Source organism: Gambusia affinis, linkage group LG03 (genome assembly GCF_019740435.1).
Source record: "Gambusia affinis linkage group LG03, SWU_Gaff_1.0, whole genome shotgun sequence".
In the NCBI taxonomy this organism is placed as follows: Eukaryota; Metazoa; Chordata; class Actinopteri; order Cyprinodontiformes; family Poeciliidae; genus Gambusia; species Gambusia affinis.
The window spans coordinates 25,002,214-25,029,983 of NC_057870.1; the positions used below are offsets into that span (position 1 = coordinate 25,002,214).

The window sequence follows — 27,770 nt, forward strand, 5'->3', positions numbered from 1 at the left end:
TGGAAAAACTTTTAAACTCTTATTACATTACTAGCAGACCTGTTTTGCTGTAAATGAAAAACAAAAATCTTATAGCCTTGGCAGAATAAGTGCTCTTATCTCTGGAAATTTTATTTTGTACTTTACCAGTCTGAGTAACCTGAATATTGGAATAGATATCTCACCAGTCTCTTTGTATTTTTCTATCTTAGAGTTTGAAGATATTGAACCCTTTTAAAGCAGATTGTTAATTTGTAACAGGTTAGCAAACTTTTAGTCATTTTAAGAAGGTTGTCAGTACTCTACTTCTGACTCAACCATCTTTTAATTGTTGGTACAGCCATGAAGCGATGTACAGGTTTGAGTTTACAGCTGACCTTTCAGTCGAATAATACTCATTTAGCTTTTTGTACTTTGCAACATTACAACCACAAACATCGAGATGGTCTGCCATTGACAACGATAAAGTTGCACATCATTGTAAGGTGGAAACAAAACATTTTCTTGTCCTTTTTTAGCAACAAAAGTCAAAAAAAAAAGATGGACATTTGTGATCAACTACAGTGATCATGTTAACATGTTTTCCAACAGTACTTGCAGTTAGTTTTGGTGGATGGTCATGTCTTGGTGGCTTAGCAGTCTCATATTCTTTCCATTTTTGGAGGAGGGATTGAACTGAACTGTGCTCAGTGAAATGTTCAAAGCTTTGGACAGTTTTATCAACTAATTCTGCTATGGAAATCTCAACTTTATCCATGCGTGATGCATTTGCTCCATAATGGAGGTAAGCCCTTATCAATTCAAAGAATCACTTTTTGCTCCAAAATTAGATTTGACTTGAGCAGTGAAACAAGATAGATTTCATAAACATGTATTCAATTAAATGTTATATTTTAAAATTGAGGATGAGTTATTGACATCATACAAAGCAAAATTAAAACTCAACAGAATAAGACCTGCTGAGTGAGCCCTTTCCATGAATATGAAAAATGAAGAAAGTTACCTAGTCCACTTCTACATTTAAAGTGGGCAGCTTAGTTTGAAACTAAAAAAAATGTTTAAGTGCCCTTCTGTTGTTGACATTCTATGCGAATATTGAATAAAACATACAGAAGAGTTGCTAAAATCATGCTTTTTTTTTATTGCTTTTAAAATTGAAAAGTTCAAAATAGTTTCGCTATTTTTATTAATCTGAGTCATACTGTCTGGCCTGTAATCAGTCTCTAACATGACTGTAAATGAGTCAATTATTTCTGTCCTGGTTTGGTCAGCTGCTGGTTTCCTGACCCAATCCAGCCACTTTTTGTTCAGCGCTGACTTGGTGAACATAGGGTTAAGTTTTCCTCTTCCAGAGTTTATCCCTCATAATGGGATGTGCCTCCGAGTCGCTCTGCTGGTTTAAGCTGCAGCAGGTCAACATATTCAGCGCAAGAGGCGGTGCGACATGGGCTGAGCCTATTTGCAGGGAAATGAGCTGTGGACTGTGAGCTGCTCAGTGGTCGTGATTTCTCCCGACGAGGAGCTGGTGGGCCTCCGACAGACATGGCGACACGTGGAAGTGTGTGGCCGACAGGAACCGCCGGCCGTCGGGTGGATTAACCGGGGATTGGGTGAGCGGCCGCCGGCAAGGACTGAACCATTTTTTCCGCTCCCACTCCTCGGAATCCTGCGATGCGCTCCGTAGAGGAAGCGGGTTTCGCAGACATCCGGAAAACGCATCCATGCGCCACGGCAGCCCCGCATCCCGATATGCTCCTGACAACACAAAGCCTGGCTTCAATTAGCTTCAGTTCAGAACCGCACATGCAAATCGGCATGGGTGCGTCAAAACGGTCATTGCGCTTTGTTTTGTGGCTGAGGCTTCGGATTGCAGTTCTGCAATGAGACAGTCGGAGATGATCAAGTAAGACTTTATTGATACATATTTCGACAATATGGCTGACCAGAGCAACATTCAGTCCGCCGCCTCTAAGAGCATCCGGCCCTTTAAATCCAGTGAAGAATACCTGTATGCCATGAAGGAGGACCTGGCTGAATGGCTGAAGACCCTCTACGACCTGGACGTCACTGCGGACACCTTCATGGATGCGCTGGAGACGGGCTGCGCCCTGTGTCGGCACGCCAACACCGTGAACCGCGCTGCGCAGGAATTCCAGTTGGAGAACCCGGAGGCTGCGAAGTCCATGAAGGTGCCGTCGAAGGATGTGGTCTTCCAGTCACGAAACGTGATCCCCGGCTCGTTCCTGGCGAGGGATAACGTCTCCAACTTCATCACCTGGTGCAGGCAGGAGCTCTGGATCAAGGACGTCCTCATGTTTGAGACCAACGACCTGGTGGAGAGATGCAACGAGAAGAATTTCATCCTGTGTCTCCTGGAGGTGGCTCGGCGGGGCTCCAAGTTTGGCATGCTTGCGCCCATGCTGATCCAGCTGGAGGAGGAGATCGAAGAGGAGATCCGGGATCAGGAGAGCCTGCAGGCCGAGGGAGCTGAGCAGGCCGAAGAGATGAGCTCACCAAGCAGGTGTTACAGTCGGAAGGAGAGCTGTCACAGTGTGGAGGACGAGGAGGAACCGGAGCCGGAGCCTTACGTCTGGCCGCAGAAGAGAGTTTTATGTGACATGCGAAACCTGGATGAACTGGTGAGTTAATGAAAACATGAAGTTTCTTAACATTGTTATTTTCTGATACTATACTCACTAAAGTAAGTTGGAGCATCACTGAAAAGTTAAACCTATAGATTAATAACACAGTTATATCATGTTCTTGATGATTTATGGCATCCAGCCAAAATTCAATGTGTCAGAAACTCATTACCATGCATAAGACCAATAAAACCAACTATTTCTGTAACAAAAAAAAATGTATGTTATGACCTACACAAGCAAAGGAAGATTGCTGACTTGACAGTTTTCCAGAACACAGCCACTAATGCTATCCACATAGAGGGTAAACCACCAAAGGTCACTGATAAAGAAGCTGGCTGCTGTAACCAAGCTTTTTTAGAGACCTTTGAGGCAAATGTGGCATTGATTCAACAGTAGATGGACAGGAAAGAAGGTAGAGAGAGAAGGAGAAGATGTGCAGAAAATGACCCAGGGCCAGGAATTGAACTGGGGACAACCAAGTTGAGGAATGAATAAGGTGTGCCTGCTCTATAACTAAGTCGTGGCATATCCAATCATATTGGAAAATTGAGTGGAGGGAAAATGTGTGGTAGAATAAGCTACACAAGCAGCAGGTATAACCACAGTACAGAGGATGGTGAAGTCATTTCAGAAGTTTGGAAAAGGTCCACAAGGGACGCTAAAGCCAGACGCATCATAAGCGGGTAGTGTGAAGTTTCCACAGTGGGCGATGGTTTGGGGAGTCATGTCATCTGCTGAATTGGTCCAATGAGTTTTACCAAGTCTATTGTGTTCCCAGCCATTTACCAAGACATTTGACTTCATGCTTTCCTGATCTGAACCACACAGGTAATATCTGGATTATTGTCAAAAGGGGAATAAGAAACACCTGAGTCAACAATTAAGACAAGCTGGAGGCTGCTATGAAAGCAACCTGGGCTTCCTGAACACCTCAGCAGAACCACAGGCTGAGCACCATGCCACGCCTCATTAATGCAGTAATTCATGCAAAAGGAGGCCCAACCAAGCACTGAGTGTATATAGTGTAAACTCAGTACTTGGTTGGGTACTTGTACATGTTTGCATTGATCATGTTTTTGTATTATGTAACATTCTAATTTTCTGAGAAGCTAGATGTGCTTTTATTATCAAAAAATCATAATAATCAAAATAAACCAAAGTAAATACTGGAAAATTATCATTCTGTGTAATGAAGCTGAAATATATTTTCCTCCAGAAATGAAATAGCGAAATAAATTAGGTTCTCAATTATATTCTAACTTAATGAGATGCACCTGTATGTTTGCCCACAGGCAAACGAAATGTGTCATAGCTACTTTATGACTTGTTATGATTTCTCTGCTCACATGTTTAAGAAAGCAAAACATGTTTAAGCTTTCCCCCAGAATATAAGAACACACTTTTCCACAACTCTTCCTTTAGCCTTAGCTCAAAGTAAATATAATCCAGTGTATTTTGTTCCGTATTTTAGCAGCTGTTGGGAATCCTGATTTCTCCCAGAGTAATGCATAAGAAATGTGTGCAAGTGTCTTTCTGAAAGTGTCTTTTCAAGTTTGTAGATTTCCTGTAGTGTGAGTGACTGTGCACATATTTTTTAAATCCTTTTCAACTAAGCGGTCAGAAAGCCCATCACTCACAAATAATTGCTCTTCCTCACAAGTGACTTCTAAAAAACAAAGACTTTTTGAGTCTCTTATCAGTCTGCTTGGCTACCAAGAATAATTAGCATAACACTGATACAATAATTAGCATTCTGCAGCATCCACCAAATGTTTTTTTACTCCAGCCTTTTTTGTCTTCTAAGCCGTATTGAGCTGGTTGATCTTTATTAGAAGTTGCTGGATCTCAGCAGACCAGAGCAAAGCTAATGAGCGAGGAAACACCCAGGCAGAACACATGCTTTTGCAGGGCTGCAAGAATGGTGGTGGAGTTAATATTTTCATGCTGATGAGAGGAACAATGCTGGTCTTTGACATCAATGATCTGAGAGCCAAAGGGGCAGGAGGAGAGGAGACGGCGGACGGGCACACTCATGCACTCATGAGTGGAGTGCTTTTTTTTTGTGACCTCTGCAGACAGAAATAGGAGGTTGTGCTCTGAACTTGTCTAGCATCTGAGTCCATACACTCTCGCTCATATGACTGAGGATTATACAAGCCAACGCATTTTGGGACAGAACGTTTAGAGGAGCGCTACTGATGCATATGCCCGTCTTTTCCTTTTCAGCCACCATCCCTCTGCCCCTGAGCGGTCGCAGTGTCATGTGTCAGACTTGGCGAAAGAGAGACACTCAGACTGCAGAGCTTCTGACTGATACTGAAAGCTTTCCTCTCGGTTATCATCTGTCTGAGAATCCAGTCCTCTTCCTCTTTGAAAACTGCATTTTAGCTGCATAAGTGATTAAAATAAGTCATTTAGAACAAATGACACAAATTAACTGTTATTAGATATGAGGCTGATGGATTTAAGTAGCTGAGTATTATCAAGGGTATTTTTATGTATTTAGTTGAGATATTTATTTAATCTTTACAGCTGCTATTTGTCACACTTTTGCCTGCAATTTAATTTTACTATTTAGCATATACACTATAATGGTCTCATTAATGCAGATTAATGTAAACTAAATGACGTACCCATTCCAAATGCAAAAAACCCCCCAAAACATGACAGCTTTGCTAATCATGCACAGTCCTACATTTTTACACTTTTTTCAGTTTAGATTTATGTATAAAAGACATTTCTGCAGATGGATATGCTCCTGGTTTTCATATCTTAGTTTGGACATAACAGCTAAATCATTGTTTACTTTTCATGTGCAGGACATCATGAATAATCACATGAGTTTAAATTTGAAGCAGAAAATGTGAGCTTTGCTGTTAATATGTGTGAAGCCTTTCACGCCAAGACCACTTTAACTGCACTGACTCCCAGCAGTTCAGTGGCGGCACAGCAGCAAGAAGGTCCTGGGTTCAAATCCTGGCCATGCCCTTTCTGCTCGCAGTGTTCAGGTGCTTGCCATACTACTGTGGATTCTTACCAGGCACTGCAGTATTTTCCCACAGTTCAGATAAATGTGTGATTACAAATACAGATCAGTTTATCAGTTACTTTTGCACTTCTCCTCAGGTTTGTGTGCATGGTTTGCTGCCCAGTGGTAGACTGGTAATTTGTCCAGGGTGTAGTTGACCGTTAAAGAAAGGCCACACCTCCTCAGCGACCCACCAAGAATAAACACAAGCAGAAGATGGGTGGATGTTCTTTAGCTATTCAGACTGCTCTACATGCTGCGTCATTTCAAATGCTGGTGTGTCTAATAAATTCCTTTGTGGTTTGATAGTCAGAGTATTCCTGTTGTTTAAGATTTGGAAATAATTGAAATCCATATGATTATTCAAGGGCTGCACAGTGGCGCAGTTGGTAGAGCTGTTGCCTTGCAGCAAGAAGGTCCTGGGTTCGATTCCCGGCCGGGGGTCTCTCTGCACAGAGTTTGCATGTTCTCCCTGTGCATGCGTGGGTTCTCTCCGGGTTCTCCGGCTTCCTCCCACAGTCCAAAAAACATGACTGTCAGGTTAATTGGGTTCTCTAAATTCTCCCTAGGTGTGAGTGTGTGTGTGAATGGTTGTTTGTCCTGTCTGTTTTCCGTGTTGCCCTGCGACAGACTGGCAACCTGTCCAGGGTGGACAGGAATGTTAGCTGGGGATAGGCACCAGCAACCCTCCCGACCCCTTTAGGGACTAAGGGTGATTAGAAAATGGATGGATGGATGATTATTCAAGAAGACTGAGAATGTTTATTGATAGAAAACTTAAAATTCAGCTTCCTCTTAGTGTCTTATAGTGTAGTTTTTTTGTTTTATAAAACAATCCAATATAGGTGATGAACTCTGAAACTACCTATACAACCGTCAGGTGACTCAGTAAGCTCAGGATGGATACAATGAGGATTAGCAGTTGACTTTTCTTGTTACACACCCTCATGTCAACATTCACCACCTGTACTTCTTCCTCTGATCTGCTGCTGCTGCTAACCAATATATATATATAGATAGATAGATATCTATATATATACAGTATATATATAGATATATAAAGTGATAGAGCTTTTAGAGCATAAGGGTGCAATATATCCTCATATTGCATCCAGCTTCATTCCTTCTGCCTGCTCACTCATGTAAACTGGTTCATATCTTTTCCCACCTCAGGCTTCACGTTCAGCCTTCTGTAGTTCATACGTGAGCCGTCGCTCCCTTCCCCCACCCGTCTCTACCCTGGAGACACCAGAACGCAGAGTGTGACCGTGTGTTTGGTTGGTGTCCTTGAAGGTAGGAAAGGAATAGGCAGCTGCAGTTGGCGGGGAGACAATCAAAAGCAGACATCTCCATTTCTCAGTGAGGACTCCTCGTGATTAAAAGAAGAGAACTAATCTGTCTTATCGACCCTACTGTATTAAGCTTCGGGCTCAAGCCATGCATTCATAGAATAAAAAAGGGGTGCAGACAACAAACAGTGCACCTAGAGTGGCTTCACTGTACACTCTGTTAAACCTGACTGCAGTGGATGCTACTTTGGGAGGCAGGGCTACAGTGGAGAGCGTGAGGGGGAAGTAGGTCATCCTGCTTTGTGTTGGACCACACTCAGATGCTTTGCTGAGAGAGCATGGCAGCCTTCAGTGTCACATTCGCTCATGTCTTTAGTGTTTTAAAGGTTTTTCTGTGCTGCGGCCGTCACTCCTTTGCCTCCTCTTTGTGTTCAGGGTAGCAGGCTGTGGAATGAAACAGCTGACTCCTCACTTTGCATATTACCCACTTTATGCCTTTACTGGAGTGTTTGATGCCGTCAGCTGATCATTTGCATGATTGCCATTCAATCAAGTGTCTATCTTGTCAGACTTCTATCAGCAATTAGGTGTTTTCCGCAACAGCCTGATCTCAGACAGACGCTGAGCATTAATTCCCCAAACGTTTCCCATGAATATGAGTGCAGAGTGCTGCTGAGCCTCTTTCGAAACATATTGGCAAACGGGTTAGACTCTGGACTGATATTTAAATTCCTGATCTGATTGATTACATTGTTGTTTGACTGCAACAGAGGTATGCACTTATAGCACTCAATGCCTTTCAGTTTCTGTTATCTCTTCTGCACCTGATGGACTGTTTGTCATGTTGTCAGAAGACAAGTATCAATTCACAGAGAATAATTTACCTTGCTGCGTCATCCCTTGTATGCTGTGGAGCCAGTATGATTACATTTTAGCCTTGCTATCTGGAGCCCTACTCAAATCATGAAGCTGCATGAAAGCCTTCTTTAGATAAAGTAATTGTTTATCTAACAGGCACCTCTCAGGTTCCCATAACATGATGGCTGTTAGAAAAAAGATAAGAAACAGGCACAAGATTTTATAATTTTATTCTGTTTGGATAAAAAAGAGACCTTAAGATAGTATGTTTTTAAGTAACCCTTGAAATGATGGTTATCATCAACTTTTGTTGGGCTAATCTTTGCTCCTGTTGTGTCTTGCTTAGCTAAGCAGCTGCTGGCTGCAATCTCGTTGAGAGTTGCTTAAATTTTTTTACTTAGTGAGCGAGAGTATGGATATATTTACAGAGCCTAAAAAAAGTATTCATACCACTTGAACTTTTTCGACCACAAAACCTTAATGTGTTAATTGGGCTTTTAAGTGATGGACCAACACAGTGTAATAAGAAAGGTGAAGCATTTGAATAAACTCAATGGCTTAGATCTTCTCCCGTTTAGGCCGCCTTCATTACACTTTAATGGCAAAACTAATCATTATCACACAGAAAAGCACAAATAACCGTAGCCTCTAAACTCATTATCAATGTGTACAATCTATTCCTCCTCCCCATGTGAGTGTTTTAACTAACCCACAGGCGTCTATCCATCTGTTTTTCTGCCACTTCTCTGCTGGTTGGGCCTGTTACACACACCTCACTAACTCTGTGCTTCAGCTCCATCCCTCAGGCTACAGCTTTAACATAATTAGAAAACATTATTGTCATTCATGCTGTCATTTTGCACCTCCCTGCACCCCATGCTGGTTACAAAGTTAATTTGTGTGCTGTGTTGCATTTATGAGCTACAGGATTGGAGAAATTCTGGTTTATTGTGTGTGTTTGTGAGGGGAATTAAAGTTACATATATAGGATGGTGGTTCAAAAACTTTCAAACATTTTTGCTCTGCCAGGGAATTGCCCAATTCGGGTTGAATTTCTTCTCTTTCTCTCCTTATCTTATGATTTTTCCCTTTTCTGGAAAAGGTCCAGGCTTAAGCCCATGGAGAGATAAACTGAAAGAGGAGTCTTGTCCTACATTTATAAAAACCCTTTAAATTCTCAGTGCCGTGGTTTTTAATACATTGTCCTACAAAAAGAAGGAAACTTGAGACAGATTGTAATGTTTGTTCTTAATCGTTTGGAGTGTAGCAGCACTTGCACTCTGTAGAAAGGCCATAAAATGAGCCAATAAAATGAGTGGACTAGCACACCTAATGTTGATGAATGCACTTAGCAAACTGCGTCACAAGAGGCAACACTGAAAACGAGCTTCCCAAAGTGTGAGGCAAGAACTCTGAATCAGTAAAACAGTGCTTTACAAACATACTAATGCCCCGTTAATTTTTATAACATTCTGCTGTATTATAACCACAAACTTTTATTTTATTTGGATTGTATGTCTTAGACCAAAACACAAAGTAGTGCATGACAGATCAGTATTACTAGTAAATTTTCTAAAGTTTTTCCTTAGTGTAGAAATCCTTCTAATTAGCCCATCCTCCCATCATCTGCGAGCAGCTTTGGATGGACTATCACATAAGATCCCAGTATAATACACTGGAGCTTGGGTTTGTAATGTGACGAAAGGTTCAGACGTTCAAAGGTCAGGAATACATTTGCAAAGCCGTCTACGTGCAGACACACTTTGTAGAATACAAAAGTCTGCTTTGCTTGGTCATGTTATTTTCAAGGCCATCTGTTAGTGTTAAATGTATAATCTATACTTGAATCAATAAAGAAAATGGATAGTAAAACCTAAACAGCTTTTTATCTCCCCCTGTCCTGTTTCCTGTACTCTTCCCAAGGGTTCTGTCTGCCTATCTCTGTCATCAACAGGCCCTTAGAAGTTTGCAGGTCAGGAAGGAAAAAAAATTAAGAGATTGTTGACTCACGCTGGGCAGATATGACGTGATCTGAGCAGAGGCATTTTTAAAGGAATGTTAATTATACCTGAAACAATCTGAGGACAAATGCAGAGGCTCGGCTTCAAGAGAACATCACTCATTTCTCTTTCTGTTCTTAGGAAAAACACGTCTAAAAACAGGAGGTTCTAAGAAAAGGGCAGTGGGGGCATGTGATCTAATGTTCAGTCACTCTTCTCTCTCAAACATCTGCAACTCATGCTGAAATTGTCTTTCATCTGGATCATCTGGGTCTCTAATTCTTCCCGTAGTTTTTCTCAGCGTTTCTGCTCACTTCCGCATATTTCCTGCCTGACCTTTTCTCACTCCTCCCATTCCATCTCCTTCTGCAGACCCTGTGTGTGTGTGTGTGTGTGTGTTTGTGTGTGTGAACTTATGTTTTAGTTTCAGTATTTCCAGTCTTGTTGACACAGTGAAGACATGGGAAGCTGCACACACTTCACACTAAATAGTCCTACAATATAAACACTCAAACTGTCAGAGAGTTTATTGATTAGGTTATCATTTAGAGATGTTAGTCTTCATTTTCCTGCTCTGTTCTTCATGTGAGGCTCTGTGTGAGTTGTGGTGCTCCTCCCTTGAAAAAACCCATGACCTCAGTTGAGGTGAGTACAAACTGCACAGTGAAAAAAGGAACAGTGGGGCTGTGTGTGTGTTTGTGTCGGTTGTTATAGCAATCTTTCCATTAACTCACTGGTTGCAGTTTTTCCAAAATGGGCTGGTCATTTTATGAAACTGAATAATAGAAAGGGTAGCAGAGAAAGAGTAAACACCCAAGCAAAACAACAACAAAAATAATAAATGGTATATATTATATAATACTTTTAACAGCTCTATGTTTTCTGTTCAGCTGTTCATGATAGTTTCATTCATTTCCATGACAGAAACAAAGAAATATGTAAAATGGCGTGAAAGAAAAAAAAAAAAAACCAAGCACAAGGCAGCTGAGAAAACAGCTGAAAGTGATGACATTATATGTTTGAGCCACCATCCCAGAGTACATCCAGGAAAAAAGTAGTGACAGGAATGTCTGCAGTTTGAATTTGGGTTCAAAATGTGAAGATTTATATTGCAATGTTTCCAGTAAGGAAAAGTTATGAGAAATGTCTAAGAGCAGTAGCTTGGGATCCTAAAAACCAATTGAAGGCGCTCTTGGTGAACCAAACCTTCCTGTAATTCATCACTGTGGTGAACAGTCACCTGTAACACCAAAATTATGCCAGTACTTACAAAGATTACATTTTTGCTCCTGTTCTGACCATCATTACTCTGATGTTCACATACGTGCATCAGCAGGTTCCTCCAACTGTCACCAAGTCACACACTTCTATATATAATCAGCTCATGCTTCACTCCTGTAGGTTTTCAACATTACAGTAACATAGTTAACAAAACATCATGCTAAAGGGATTGTCTGTTTCACCATTCTGTTGATCTGTCTTCAGATCGCATTTTATTTGGATCTAAAAAGATGTTTCCAGCTGTGTAGTGAGGATTTTTTTCAGGGATGTCCAGCTAAATGATGTGTAAATGCTCCATGAGTGCCTCAACTAACATCAGTAAATGTTTTAACCATTTTTTAGATGTAGTATTTACTAAATATGTAAACACGGAGCAAAACCGTTTTTTAAGGCTTTTCGGATAAATTTGTCATCCTGACTTGTTTACCTTCATGGAGCTCGACCATGTTTTTTTTTGTTTCAGAAAATTACCTTTAGAAATATTAACATGCTTTGAAAAGCAAAGAAAAAACTGATTTTGATCAATTTGTGCTTCATACTTTCAATACCTTTTTATTGAAAGTATGATTTTTTTTATGACGCTAAAATATAATGCTTGAACTTTATCCTTATATTAACCCAATCAACCAGCAAAGGGACTTAAAAAATGTGCAGAATGGATGAAAGAGTGAAACAGTAAGCTGAGGCTTTAGTGCAGCAGGTGAAACGGAGAACGTAGCTGCAGGTGAGATGCAGACTCTTAGTGCTTAGTGTCGCCCCTCTTTAATTAGCATTGGATAAAAGAAGTATGCCATTTAAAGAAAATAACAAGGTGCTTCTTGCCAGAAGCAAAGTATATCCCTAAAGCCTGATGTACTTCATGAAAGGTGCTGTAAACATCTAGAATTTAAAAGCTCACAAACCCACAATCTTCTTCTAGCATGTCATTTGATTATTTCAGTGTACCTCAGCCCTGTTGTCCTGGCACACTAAGTTAAGAGGCATTTACTGATCCTGTCCTCCTGTGCTTTCCACCCCTTCGGTGCTCCACTTTCTCTACCTCCTCGTCAACAAGTGTGCACACGCCTTTGTCTGAGAGAGAGACGCCAAGGCAAACATGTGGGCTGTCCAATCCAGACAGAGCTCCGGCATGTGCAGCAGAGAGCTGATCTCACTCCGCCCTGCAGTTGTGTCTGACTCCTGGTTGCCTAATAAGCACCCCCTTCGACCACAGCAAGGGCGCCGGCTCTGACTCCCGATTCAGATCCCAGCTGGCAACACCGGCCTGCTTGCATCATCATCATCTCCACCACCACACAACGCTGTGGGCTTCTTTTTTTAACCCTTTAGGTTCATGATGCCACTAGCAGAGAATATGTCATTAGCTGCTCAGAGTGAGAGAGAGAGTTCATTATTGAGCGCTGAAATGTGTTTTTGAGATGTTTTGTGATGAGCTCAAAAACCATAATTGTGTAATAGGATCAGGTGAGAGAAGCTTTTATTATGATTAGACAGCCAGGCACAGCGTTTTATCACCGAGGAGGTACTGGGAAAGGAAATTTGGCAGGAAGATGACTGTCCAACATCCTCTAACTCTCTGGCAGCCAAGAGACTGTTCATTTCTCACACTGTGAAGGAGAGTCATTGTTATGCTGTTGCACTCTTGTCTAGCAGTGCTTTAATCCCCAGTTACACATAAGTATGACTAAACATGATCTCCTCAGAGAACAGGAAGGCATCTCCGTCAGGCTCCCCCTCATATATGTGTCACTTTTGTAAGTCGTCGTCATTGTTAAAATAATTTATTTTTTTTCCCCTTTTTTTGTTCTCATCAGGTACGTGAAATCCTGGGCCACTGTTCCTGTCCTGCTCAGTTTCCTATGATTAAAGTGTCCGAAGGGAAGTACAAAGTAGGAGACTCCAGTGCTCTGATCTTCATCAGGGTAGGTCTAATCTATTGCAGTTGTTGTTTATCAAACTGTTTTATGTTTTACTTTTGCACTTGAATTTTAATTTAGATCAAAGTAGACAAGGTAAAGCCTCACCATCCATACCTAACACTTTACATACACATAAATATATAAAGTCATGAGTAAGTGGGCTGTCAGAAAGGAACCTGATGTTTTGGTAAAATCGCAGATAAATTCAGTCACTTGAACTCTGTTATTCAAAATGTATTAATCTTTTCTGTATAGAAAATGAGAGGAGTTTGACAGAATTTCAGTAACAGATTAATTACCTCATGGCTACTTTCTTTGGAAACTCTTCTGGTTCATAGAAGAATTTCATCATAATGACTGTACAGAATATTGTGCAAGATAACATTTGTGGTGTCTTTATTGGAGCTGTGTCTGTACACGCACTATAATGTCGAAATAAGAAAAGTTATTTACAACCATATCTGAGACTATCTGAGAGTTATGCTCTTCAGAGAAAACTTGGGTAGCCTCAATTGACTTTATTCCATCCTGCAGAATGGTTAGGAAGGGAATGTGTTTCTTATAAAACTTAGAGGTACATTGAGGTATGGTGGAAGGAATAATCTTTAAAATGTCCCCATTAGGACATGGTAGTTTTATTGTTTCTTAAAGAAATTTCTGCCGCCATGCTTATCCATACTGACAGATATCAGAAGTATGTCATATGCTTTAGGGCAGGGGTGTCAAACTGCAGTCCTCGAGGGCCGCTGTCCTGCAACTTTTAGATGTGCCTCCGCTGCACCACACCTGAATAGTATAATTAGGTCATTAGCAAGGCTTTGGAGAACTGATCTACACAAGGAAGAGGTAATTAAGCCATTTCATTCCAGTGTTTTGTACCTGTGGCACATCTAAAAACTGCAGGACAGCGGCCCTTGAGGACTGGAGCTTGACACCCCTGCTTTAGGGCCACTCTTCTTTTGCAAAATAAAGGTGAAATCTTGAGAATGAAGTTGAAATTTGATTTCAAGAGTAAAGTTGAAATATGAGAAAAACTTTTTGTGGTTTAAGTGACAATATTGACAATAAAGTGGAAATAAAATCTGAAAGAAATGACAAAATCCTGAAACTGCTACATTCTCTAAAACCAGCTTTGGTCAGCATCGAGTCAACATCCATCCTGATTAAGAGTTTGCATCCACTATGTTTAAGAGAACACATCTTGTTAATAAATCCTGTTCTACAGTGGTAGCTCATTTACATATGATGTGATTATTGCAAGTCTTTGCTCCAGTGTTGTTTCAACTTTATTCTTTTATATTTTTCTCTCTTGTCATTCTGACTTTCTTCTCATCCTTTTAGCTTTGATGAAACATTTTCAGTTTTCATCTAATTGCTTTGCGTTTTTCCTCGCTCCCTCTCTCTTTTATTACATTTCAAATTTAATCACAAAACAAATAAGCAATAAAAAATATTTCTTTCTCATTTTTTTCCTCCAACTGTCTGTTCCTAATACTTTGTCATAGTGAAATTGAGTTACTGACAGAAACTAAATGAAACAGTAAAACTGAAGCACAGATCATAAATGCTGGAAGCTACAATCATTCTGCTGCTATATTTGGCACTGAAGAGGTTCTGTAATTGAGTGGAACCGTATGGTGCCAACATATGGCTTCACATGTTGTTCCAAGGGTTATGAAGCAACCGAACTCAGCTGCTTGGCTAATTCAGACCACTTTAAAGTGCTTTCATGTAACAGCACTGTGATTTCTTTGTCTTATGAGAGTTTTTACAAGCTGCACTTCTCTGGCCCACACCCAGTAAGCAACCTTTTCTGTGCAGACACAAATAGAGCATTAGGTAATTTCCTGCGCTCTCCTTATCTTGGCTGAAGCTGTCGGACTGTTGTCATGTTTCTCCCAGTTTGGGAGTTGATACATACCCTCACCATTCCTCTGGGCATATTACAGGAAGGCCAGTTCAGAAGAGATCGATTTGGTCTCTCCTGCCTCAGATGCACCGGAGCCAGATTAATGGACTCTTTGGATGGTTTTCTAGTTTCCATGTATTTAAATTACACTATCAGACTCTTTGGCTGCAAGTACTAGCATTATTTGTCATTTCTGGTGGCACCATTTGGTCTTTGCCTTCGATATAATATCCAATGGTTTGTAATGTATTTTACTTACTGTATTCTATTTTGAATTACAGTATTCAACTCTTAAAACAAACAGCTGTATGAAAGTTGTTAGTGCATAATTAGTAGATTCTGTTTTACCCTTTGAATTTATAAAGCTGCAGTAATCTGTACCAATATTATTTAATCTAATTTGGACTTTCTCCTTCTGCTGGTAATATACATCAATGCCAAAATCATTTAAAATGTTGGCAAAATGAGGCAAATTTGTAATTTTTTGTTTTATGTCCATGTGATGAATTTGTTTTGCCTATTTCAGTCCAAGATGTTTACATAAAACCTTTAAAATAAATCCTGAATCACAGAAAATTCACAGGTTTCAAAGAATATCTACTGGTGAAAGTCAATATTTACATAACTTGCATAAAAAAAGACACAGACTTTTTTTCACATAACACTTTTACTATGTTTGTACAACACATAGTGTGTTTCTATTGCTGTACAGCTTATTTCATCAGAATTTAACTGATTTAAAAATTTCCTGCCCTGTATGGTGCTCATCTCTTTCCCTTTCAAACATTTTGTCTCCTTTTAGACAGTAGTTTACCTTAGGAGCTGTAGAGAGTAAAAATGTTTGAAGAAGGACTTTCATTTTGAATAAGATGGTTTTTTAAAAATGTCATAGAGGATTTTCTATCCTTTTCTTTCCATGTCGACATCCAGTATTGATATGTTTGAAAAAAGATTCAGAATTTGATGCAGCATAGGTTAATTTTTAAGCATTTTTTTCAAAGTAAGGCAATCATTTGTGAGTGTTTAAGAACAAACCACCTGAACGGTATGATTTTACCATGAGAGGTAAATCCTCCTCCTCCCTGTATTTCCTGACATATTATCACTCTTAAGTTGGTCTGTGATCAACTTTTTTAGTTTGTCTCTTTCAGAAGTCATTTCAGTTCAAGAGTGACACTTGAGATGTTATTGGGGTTTGTGATTGTTTTCATGTCTCGGAGCCTTTGACTTGTCAGACTGGCTCTCTTCATGCTGTCTCCTCCCTCTGCTGATTCATCGCTGGGGATGACAGTGAATATGCACTTGCCTTAGCAGCTCCAAGTGCACCCAACACACTTCCTTTATTCCTCTCCTGTGATTTAAAAGGCTTTAGCTGCCTACAAACTCCTATTCAGCTACTAAAGCTGTGACAAGAATCTCACACGAAAGCGGGATGAAGTCATGAAAGCAAACATCACCCTGTGAGTGGAGGGGTGGTGGGTAATGGGATGTTTTTGTCCTGAGGGTGTGGGTTACTTTTCAGTGGGAGGAGAGGCTCCAGTCATTGAGTACAACAGCTGAAATGAACCACGAGTTTAATGTCAGGACAGTGGTTGAACACGCCTCAGCAAAGCTGACAAGAAGCCTCTCTGTTCGCTGTTCCCATAGAAACAGGGATTGTATCTCTGTGGTCTTAAAAAAGCCGTGAACCCCCGCTCAGCAGTCTGTAAAGCAGTTTTGAAGTGGAACATGGTCCCTTCACAGCTCTGTGATGCTGATGCATCGTGTCTGTATGATGATCAGAGGGAGAAAGTTGATTGGTTGGATTGTCACTTAAATTCCCAATAAAATACATAAAATTTTTGTTGGTGATGTAAATTCTGGAAAGGTTAAGGGTGTCTTTTTGCAAGGTCTGGCCTCTCTTGTTATTTTATCATTTACTACTACTTCTGTGTTAATGATTAATTCATCCACAGTGCAATGATTTATTCTCCAGCAAAATGACAACAATGCAAAAGGCTTTTCATATTTACTCTTCACTGAAGCCTTAGCTTGTATTCCCAGCTGCTGGTACCATTACCACAGCCACGCACTGTGATAAAATAACAACAAACAAGTTAGACAGACATATTTAAACATAAAACAAATATGCATGAGTGAGAAAGAACACAAATCTTCTTTAGCTGATGTCTTCTATGTATCGTCTGTGTCTGACGGCAGAGATGCTTAAAATATGATGGCGTGTTTTGGACCACGTGTAACTGGCTTTGCGCTGCTGGCTTATGGTGGTCACACTGCATCACACAGACAGTAAACCTGTTACTGGCAGGAGGTCAAAGCAGTGGTGAGTAAGCAGTTTATAGCCACTGGTTTGATAGAGATAAGCAGATGAGCTGTTTTGATGGATTTCATGTAGAAGGGCACAGAGGAAACAAAGTCACAGCAGCCTCAGGGATTGCAATGGAGGAGAGGTGGGGACTGTCGGGTTCATCTGTTGTCTGCATTCTCTTTTTGACCACAGTCATGCTAATAAGATGCAGAGCCGCATGGGTGAATGCAAGTTAAATAATCTCTGCGCCAGTTCACTCAGATTTGACAGTATGGATTGCCTTGGATGCCCTCGCATTCAGGGGGGAAAGCAACCTTTGAAACATGTGGCAGACAGACTGTTACACAACCCAAGGGAGTGGGCTGCATCCACAGAGCTGTCACATCAAGGGAAATGTGCAGCTTCGACGAAGGCGGCCTCTGCCTGGAGGGAGAGAGGCTTCTCGGCCTGATGTTGTGGGTGTGTGCTAAGAACCGCGTAAGGGAGGGGAAAGTGACATTCACCCCAAACCCTCTTCTCTTAGCTTATCCCGATTCCCTTTTTTCTAATTGCTCCTGAAAAATTAAATCTCTGTTTGGGAGACAAGCAGACAGCAGAAGAAACTTAATACAGTGCAAAATCATCCTGTAGAAATCCCAAATGGAGATTTATTACGCTGCTTTAGTTTGTCTAATCATAAACAACCCTTTAAATGGCAGCAGTAGGGGGAGGAAGAAGTGGAGGGGAAGTGAGAGGAAGGGGGGAATCCAGACTTTATGTAACAGGAGATTCTGCCCGCCTGCCTTCAACAAGCGGCCCCGCTTGTAAAATTTCCATATCAATGGAGTTTTGTATTCAATCAGGTCTATTTGTGTTTGAATGTGCATGTCTGTTCCATTCCCTTCATCTATTGAAGCCTGGTTTTCTCTTCCCGTCTCTCAGGTCCTCCGGACTCATGTGATGGTGCGTGTCGGAGGGGGCTGGGACACGTTGGAGCACTATTTGGACAAGCATGATCCGTGTCGCTGTGCTGCATTCGGTGAGGTCACTTCCTGCTCTCCTTTTGTCCCTTACAAAACAGTTTTATTGTTTATGTGTTGCATAATTAATAAAACTCGTGAGGTTTTATGCCTAACTGTAAATGTCAGAGACGTTGGATAAACGTTTTCATTGCATTAATCCCTCTGTTTCAGTTTTACTGACTCAGACACCCGAGGTCGTTTAGCCAGTCTGCATCACAGTGAACCTTGTCTACAATTACATCCTGATTAAAAAACATGTAGGTTTGGGAAATGCTACAAAACTGCCATTTAAAATATGCAGTCACTCCACTGCCCACACTAACCCATAATGCACATGTGCAACGTGAGTCATTCCAACCCTATCATTCACCAACTTTTTTGACCACAAACACACAAGCCTTTAAAGCAGCCTTTAGAAGTCTTAAAAGTAAAATAATAATTATTTCTATGTTTCACAAACACTATACTAGTTTACTAGTTGCACAAAAAACTACTCTGACAAATGGTAAAGCTCTGAAATACTTTAGATGTAAAGTATTTCTTTACAATTTCTTTTTACTTTAGATAAAATATGTTGGAAAAGCCTGTAAATAACTGAATCTTTTATTACAAAAACTGAAACTTCTGACTTTATTTTGAATACATTATTTAGTGGAGGGGGAAAATCCATTATAATAAGTACTGACAAATTTATTGATGCCAAAATTGTGTTTATTTCTCACAATCCCTTTTAAATAAATGTAACTAAATCTTTTTTTATATTAAAACTTTATATTTTTTTAAAGTTGCTCGAGTCCCTACACACTTCTGATTTGTAATCCTTAACGTTTTGTGACCTTGGGGGATAAATATGGCCTGTTTCTCTTTGCCTCTGGTCCATTAGATTGGGCGAGGACCCATATTTATGTTGCCACCACGTGAAGTGAAAAGGATGATGTGAGAGATAAAAACTGTAGTTTTCAGAGAACCTCTGATAGCTGCGGCGTCCTGCGGTCACCAAGTCTCTATAGCAACCAGAAGTTTACATACACTAAATAAATTGACACATTTTGTCACACTGCCTGAATTTAAACTGGACCAAGCTTCTCTTGTTTAAGGTTAGTTATAGTTACCAAAGTTATTCCTATTAGCTAAATGATCCAGTAATGACAGAGAGGTGAATGACAAGAGATAAATGCATCACTGGAGAATTTAGCAAATAGAATTAATTTGGGTAATTTTATCTGACCTAAAGCAAGATAAGTTTGGTCTGTTTTCAGTTTAGACTGAGAAAAAAAATTGTGTATTTTTATTTGATGCATGCAAAATGTATATAGAAGTTGGTTATTGTTGGGTGAAACATTTTAGCTTGTTCTGGTGTAAATTGAAGAATGATTAATATGTGGAAAATCACTTCATGCCCACTGTATGGTGGAAGATCTGCAGTGCGGTGGGTCTGTTTGTTTTCTTTCTGTTAGACTGCAAAAGTACTTTATGCAAAACAAAAACTTTAAATCAAATTCGTTGGATTCTGAAAAACGATTTCTTTTAAAATTATTATTAACTAAATCCTTTTTAGTCAATAGATGGAAACTCAATCTTCAATCTTTCTTCATAGCCATCTTAGTCCTCAGACATAAAATCACTAGAAAAGCTGTGGACTGAGCTGGAGGGAAGAGAGCGTAAGAGGTAACCCAGCACTGTTGTTGATACAGCGAAACAATACCCAAAGTCACTCCTAAAAGGCCAGTTTCCTGCATGTTTTGAATGTTTCTCTAATGCATCACACCTAAATCAAATGTATGCTTATGTTTTTACAGCTGGCTGCAGCAGATATTGACATCTTACAAAGAAACTAGTTCAGCTATTCGAATCAGCAAAGAATAATAATGAAATTGCTCCAAATCTTGTGAAATGTGGCCAGCACTCCAAAAGCTCCAGAATGGCTGGAAATGTTTTGTAACGCTACAGCAGGGGTGGGAACTCCTGGCCCTCGAGGGCCGGTGTCCTGCAACTCTTAGATGTTTCCCTGGCCCAACACCAGGAGTGCCCACCCCTGTGCTACAGGATGCACATAATTAAACAACTCATCCACTTATTAGGACAACTGTAAACAAGTCAGAAAAGAAAAATAACAGGAATGGGTTTGCCACTCTGTGAGAATTTGCACATTTTGCTAAAAACTTCTTACTTGTCATAATTATAAAATGTTATTTGAGGCAATCAGTTGCAAATTATGTACATAACAATGCTGGGTGAGACTTACCATCTTAAGCCAAAATGCTGCTGAAAGAGTCAAAGGAACAGAATGTTTATAGCTGACACACACTGTTATGCCTTTAACCACAAGAAGCAACGGAAAGATTGTTTGTCCTGCTATCTTGTTAAACTTGTCAAACTGCTTTTACTGACTAGTTTACCAGCAGCTCATCTGTGTCAAACAGCAACTTCATTTCATTGACTGTTTCTCAGGTCTCAATGTAATGTGGTATAGTTCCCGACCATAGACTTAATTGTCCAACCTCTTGGTCATTGTTGGCTAAAAGTTTAATGCGTCTTCCCACTCAGCTCACCGCTACCACCAGGCTAAAGCAAGTGGTCAAAGCCAGGGAGCCCAGAGCAAGTCCTCTAGTGCCCACTCCTCCCGCTCCACCAGCCCAGGTCCACACTGGAGGAATGAGGGCATTTCGACTTACAAACCCAACGACAGGCGCTCCTTGGAGCCTCTCTCTGCTCCAAGTGTATCCTCTTCCTCCTCCTCTTCTTCCACACGACCTGGTCGATCCCAAAATTCATTTGTCCGTACAGAGGCGGACGCTGCTGGAGCTCGAACTCTGCTCCCTAAGCCACAAAGAGATCGCTCGGAGCCGCGCCACTTTAATCCTCTCAGGTGAGTGTCTTCACCTCTGTGCAGGTGTGCAGATAAGTCCGATACAGGTGTCCTCACTGAGCATGCTCAGATTTTGCCGCCCACTCTGTGGTGTACACAGATGGACAGACAGAAAGTGAGACACAGTGAATGAACATGCCAGGAAACCACAGCTTAGACCAGAGCAGATTTATCTAATCTTAGATGACATTGTGTTGATAAATCCGCCTCTCCAGCACACTGTAGCTCCCTCTTGTGGATAGAAGGTAGACAACATTTTGTAAAAGTAACTTCAATTTTTTTCTCCCCTCTATTTTCATTCATATAATTATCATATATGATGGGATGGTGAAATCTTTTTTTTCTTGGTAGACAGAAACCACATTCTCTGATGTGCTGCACTTCCCTCTTAGCAAAATACTGATCATAAAGTTCAGATTATTATACATAGTTCAATAGATTGTAAAGACAATACGATAAAGAAAATTGGATTGGTCTTTCCTAGTAAAGCAGAATTGAACTGTGTCATAGATTCGGATAGTTAGCAGATGACCATGGCTCCAAGCCTGTGTGTGGCTCATCTGTCTTCTTTTAGATCAGGGGTGGCAAACTCCAGTCCTCGAGGGCCGCTGTCCTGCAACTTTTAGATGTGCCTCTGCTGCACCACACCTGAATAGAATAATTAGGTCATTAAGGCTCTGGAGAACTGATCTACACAAGGAGGAGGTAATTAAGCCATTTCATTCCAATGTTTTGTACCTGTGGCACATCTAAAAACTGCAGGACAGCGGCCCTTGAGGACTGGAGTTTGAGACCCCTGTTTTAGATAGTTTAGGCTTCAGTCACTGCAATAAGGGATTCAATTAACTCTCCATAGATGAGGGAAATCCTCTTTTGATAATACTTGACAGATTCAGATTCAGATGCAGTCAAACTTGATTTTGGTAATAAAAAAGCTGAGAAATTGAGTTGTTAATGCAAAGTGTTAAAAAGTTTTCTATCTAAGAAAATCTGAGTCATTGACTTTACAGAAGTCCCTCCTGGGCAAATATGTAGGGACAGAGGAGAACTGATTGGACTTTGTAACTTTGCTGCATTTACAAATACTTTTGCAAACAATTATGATTATGATGTCTCATAGTCACAGCTGTTTAAAAATGTTATTCGTCAACACAGAGTATCAGTCTTTTAGTTTGATGAAATCAGTGCCAATACTAGCACACACTTTGTTTTGATACCACTTGTTGATAACGCTTTTTTTTTTTCAATTATTGAATGTATAAAACTATAAGACAATACAGCCTCCTTTTCACTGGGAATGTCATCATAAAAGGTGACAAACACTTAGATCGAAAGGAAAAATTATTGTTTGATCACTTCACTGCTCTCTGTTTCAAGCCCTGCACATAAAAACAGTGTCCGATTTTTATAAACTGGCTGCAAAAGTGGCTCCCTAGGTATCAGGGAGCCACTTTGAGTTGAGTTTAGTCAGCATTACATGGTACAGTACAACTGCACAGTTGCAATTTTCAATCAAGCAAATAACACCACCTCTGTTCATTCAGGTCTCTGTGTGTGTATTTTAGTTTCTCCTCTAAAGAATTTGAGTAATAAGCTGATAAACCCTGTGGTCCTCTAGGTATGTGACAACGAAGTGGTTTCTGTTTGTAGAAAGGCCAGTGGAATGCGTTAGGCTCGAAAATCTGTGAGACTTCTAATCCTGCCCCCAGATGCTCTCATCTTCCTTGTAATCCCCCCCTTGCTGCCACTGCTCTCTGTTAACACACAAGTCTGGCATCAGATAAACTGAGCGCAGTGCAGCTCAATGCACACCAACTCATAAAGTGAAGGGGAAAAAACATATTGGTGTTCTAAGAGCTGTGCCAGAAGTTCCCTGTTTTTCCCACTTATATTGAAGTACAGTGCCTTACAAAAGTCTTCACAACTCTTGAAATTTTTGAAAATTTGTCATGAGACAACCACGAATTTCAATGTAAGAGCTTTAGATTTTTATGACTGAACAACACGAACTTTACAATGAATTTCAAGTGGAAAGAATTTGAAACATGATTACTTTAGCACATAACTTGGCACTTCAATCTCATTCACTCTGACCTCCTAAATGTAACACAGTGCAACCAAACAAAAGAACAGACCTTTCCGGCTAGCCTGGATTAAGCTCTGGAGAAGTTTGAAGCAGGGTTAAGTTCTAAACAATATCCCAAGATTTGAACATGTTTGAACAGCACTGTTTCGTTATGGCACTTTACAATCCATTTTACTCTCAGTAAAATACATTGTACAATAAACCTACAAAAACATTATTGGTTGTAGGGTATCACAATGGGAAGTTGCATGTGAGGCCCTGTGTAAGTAAAGACTGAATGCTGAGATAGAAATGTAATGGACTTTAGGTGTTACTTTATTTTCAATCACTGTCTGCTTTACATGCAGGAATAAAGAAACATTGACAAGACGTCTCTCTGGAGATAGTGACTCTTCCACAGCCTCCTCCAAAGGAGGAGGGGGAGGCGGGCGGCAGTCACTCAGTGGCCCTTCACGGCGCTCTGGTGAACAAGTGGTACTACTTGTCAACCGCAAGGAAGGAAAGCATATGATTGAGAGAGCAGGAGCAGGCAATCAAACCCCATCTACATGTTCCTCGACGCCCCGTGCACGCAGCCATTCGCGGGAGCGTTCTTCGCTTCCGCCAACACTAAAACCCAACCCACCAACAGGATCTTCTGATGGTTCACGGACGTCTCGGACAGACAGAGGGCGCTCTGTTGGAAATGATGGTCCGAGGAGGCTCCATGTTCCTCGTTCTCACAGCCAGAGTAAGTTAACAAGCAGCACTTTGTCAAGTGATGGCAGCCCTGCACATTGTTCCTCTCCTCGGGCTTCCCAGCGCCCACCTTCAGAAAAACAAGTAGATCTGCCTAAACAGGTAGCCCCATCCTCTCCTAGAGGAGGTGTTGCTTTCAGTAAGAAGCAGTCATTCTCATGCAACAACTCGCCAGTTAAAGGAGTCCAAAGCAACAACAGCAGCCCTGTCAAGAAGACTGTCACTACTCCTAGACCCCAAGTGTCCTGCTCACCATCCACAGGAAAAGGCAAGCTACTTCCCCCTGTCACCTCTGGAGGGCGACGTCCACCACACTCCTCTCCTCGTAACTCTAACAACTGTGCTACCCGCTCCCCTCGTCTCTCACAGTCTCCTCGATCAGCTGTGCGAGGCCAGCCTAAAAACATTTCTCAAATGGAGAAACAGGAGGCTGGAGATGACAGGCCTGGGTTAGGCTACCAAATCCTGCCACCATTTGACCCTCAAAAAGAACAGGACCTCTATCGCAGCTTTGAGGCTGAGTTTCTGGCCAATTCCCAGCAGGTCAAGGGGAATTTTACTGGTAAAACTGTAGGAAAAGCAACGCTGCAGGTAGCACATGCACTCACTGAGCCTGCTTTGTCTGATTCTGCTTCTTCTTCATCTAACTCCTCCACTTCTTCCCTAAATGTGGGTGCAAAGATTGGAAGTCTGCCTTACCTCAAGCAATCCAAGAGGACTAACCTCCAACACTTCCCACCAGAGGACCCTTTAAATATACTTTATGGACAAAATCTTGGAGAACTTCATGGTTTGGGTCACACAGAGCATGAACACTGGGGGGAATGGAAAGGGGGCCTCAAGAAACTCCCCGCAATTTCTAGCTTAGTAGAGAAAAGGGAAGCTCCAGCTTCTTTGCCTGGCCTTAGAGATACTAAGTCTGATGAGCTAATGAATCATATCCCCTCCCAACCTGCTATAGATAGCAGGAATATGAATGGAGAACATGGGTGTTCTCCTACAGGTGGGCTCTCAGGTCAAAAATGTCCACTTGACTTGAGCTCAGTGACAGAAGGAGATGTTCCCCTAGAAAATCACCTGCCTAATCTACCATATGATCTTGAAAATAGTGGCAATAGTGATAACGTCCTGCCTCCAGAGGGTCCTCTATCACCTGTACCCCTTGCACCATCTGAGGACTGCTCTTTCCAGGATTCCTCTAGTGAAAACTCCTCAATGTCCTTTAGCTTGAGTGAATCCCGCTCCGGATCTCCTCCAACATCCTTAAAAATAATCAATGGGGAAAATGGACAAAGCAATGAAGTCTCGATCTCCGAGCACAAACCGGGTGTAAAGTTAATGCCTCGTACTGACAATAGGCTGCAGAACACCCCCTCACGAATCCCCACACCTGTCAGACACAAAAATGTTCACACTAACAAAACTCTGTCCCCTTGCAGTACACCGCCACTGTCACGTAAGACCTCCCATCCTACTTCATGCAAGAACTTGCACCAGAACTTCACAGACATGATTCATCCTCAGTCTCACTCTCCAACCGTAGGCAACAAAGACTGCTCCTACCCTGCACAGGGAAGCCTAGACACTGAAGCTATAGCACAAAACTGATTGCTGCAGCAGGCTCTTTGACTACTATGTAATTGAAAAAAGACTTACGTTTGGGCTAAAAACTGTTGTCACTGCATGTTAAACAACTTTTCATTAAGATTGTTTTTAAAGATGCACCGATAAAAGAATTGTGGCTGATGTCTGATCTCTGAATTTTAGAAAGCTTTGACCTGCCAATACAAATTTTTGTTTATTATAAGAAGTTAGTATTTCAAGAACTCTAAAAATTAATGTTACAAATACAGCAGTTGCTGTAAAACAGGGTTTTGTTAATGTAAAACACACATTTTAACAAGCTAATGACTGTCTTTAGTATCATTAGTAACATAGGTAGTGTAAACTATAGATGCTAACACTAAGTTGAGTTAGGACTAGAGCTAAAGATACTGACAATAAAGGACTCAAACTTAAAATGTGTTCATAATTTACAAAACTAGACCTTGGCAGGTGATAGTCATGTCGTTCATTTTGAAATTTGGGTCATGTTGTGCAAAAAGACTAAATTACAGAAGTGAGTCTTCTGCATCAGGATGTCAATTGATGCCTGGCTTGAGGATCTTTTGGTATATTGTCCAAAAAAAAGAGAAACTACTCAGAGCTCACTTCAGTAGGTACTAAGAAGGCTAAACATCAAATAGTAAAGCTGCTCATTTTCACATGTTTGAGTTCTTAAACTGTCTGCCATGGAAAATGTCGGTATTAGAAATAATGTCTGCCTTTAGGAAATACTCAACTTATTTAGTGCCTATAGTTTGATAACCCTCTTGAGTTCACCTTGGCTTGTCAAGCTGTAAATCATCTGATTTCGGTCACTAACATATTTCTTGGCGTATCTCCGTTGTTTTCCTGTTGGGGTCCATTTTGCTTTTTTTGCACTCAAGCCAAATTCTTTATTACCAAAGGAATGGTCTTTATTTTTATCATGACATTGTTTGCATGGGGCTGTTTTTGCCAATCATAGTGTTTCTTTTTCTCCTAGCTGCACACATTCTCACAGTTGACATCCAGAGATAGAAAGAACATATGTGCTGCCATGTGCCGCACCACAGGGCATGGTTATGTGCCATGTATTTGCATTAGCTTTATAAAACTGCACTAACACTAAACCTATGGTCAAATGGACCTTTTTCTGTTGCAGTTGGTCATTATCTCTCAGTTTACTTTAGTAGTCAGAATACTGGTACTAAAACTGTAGGATTCTACACATTACTGATGTTAATAGGAGGTTTAGTATATAAATACATACAATTTACTCATCGTGTAACAGGCATACTCAACAACATATATTCAGCTGCCCTTATGATGCATAAATTATCAACTAATTTCTGTACAGCAGTCAGTCATTATAGTCAAGGTTAATATTTATTTAATTCTCAATTTGTGTCGAATTTGCTTATTTTAATGCAGAATATGGTTTTAATTTATACTTTTAAATGACAGAATTATAAAAAAATATAAAGAGATTTGTGTTAATTTCGTCATTGTCACTGAAATGGAAAGTTGAGAGCTCCTTCTTTGACCAAACAGCACTCTGGTGTTCAGCGTTTAATATGTATGAGCAGCAGAAATTGCACGCTGACGAGAATGAATGTGTAAATACATGCTGGGTGGGTGGTTTTGTAAATACAAGGCATGGAATATACAGTTTTAATGTACATACTTTGCTGTAATAAGGCCCATTATGCCTTAGCTATGCAATTCATATATGGTGTTGGAAAATGCCTTGACAACTCCCTTTGCCTTAAATGTTTAGTCATAAATTTATTTTTGAATGTTTTGTAGCTTGAATTTGGTAACACTACATTACCATAATTTACTGTTTATTGTGAAATAAATCGAAAGTATTTAATGTGAATGTTTTAAAAAAAATTGAAGAACATTGGCTACTTTAATTGTACATTAATTTTGATGTAAAGTTTCACTCCCTGAGAAATCCTAATGTACTCCATCCTGACTGTGGTGGCAATTAAACAAACTGATGGTGACATCTAGTGGCTAAAAGAGACGTTTGTTGTATTTTTTTCCTGCTTATATTGTCATAACCTGGTGCTGATTAGAACCAGTAACAATGTAATGACCCAATGGAAACAAATGGATGAAGCAAGGCGCTAACTTGAGTGTCTGCAAAAGGCTTGAATAATTGATGTGTTACTGGATATGGAAGTTTTCTTTTGTTTTCAAGCTGCTGTTGCATCAGTAGAGGACACCATACTCCAGAAGCAACTACCGTACTGTTTTATGTAATCAAGAGG

General features: G+C 40.6%; 1 protein-coding gene across 1 annotated transcript; it reads left to right on the forward strand.

Annotated features, from left to right (window-relative positions):
• The first annotated feature begins 1,195 nt into the window (after positions 1–1,195).
• Positions 1,196–27,655, forward strand: gas2l1 (growth arrest-specific 2 like 1). Its single transcript, XM_044111752.1, has 5 exons — positions 1,196–2,618; positions 12,895–13,002; positions 18,138–18,234; positions 20,765–21,086; positions 23,520–27,655. The coding sequence occupies exons 1-5, from the start codon at positions 1,914–1,916 to the stop codon at positions 25,516–25,518; spliced, it is 3,231 nt and encodes a 1,076-aa protein (XP_043967687.1). The 5' UTR covers positions 1,196–1,913; the 3' UTR covers positions 25,519–27,655.
• Positions 27,656–27,770: the final 115 nt, after the last annotated feature.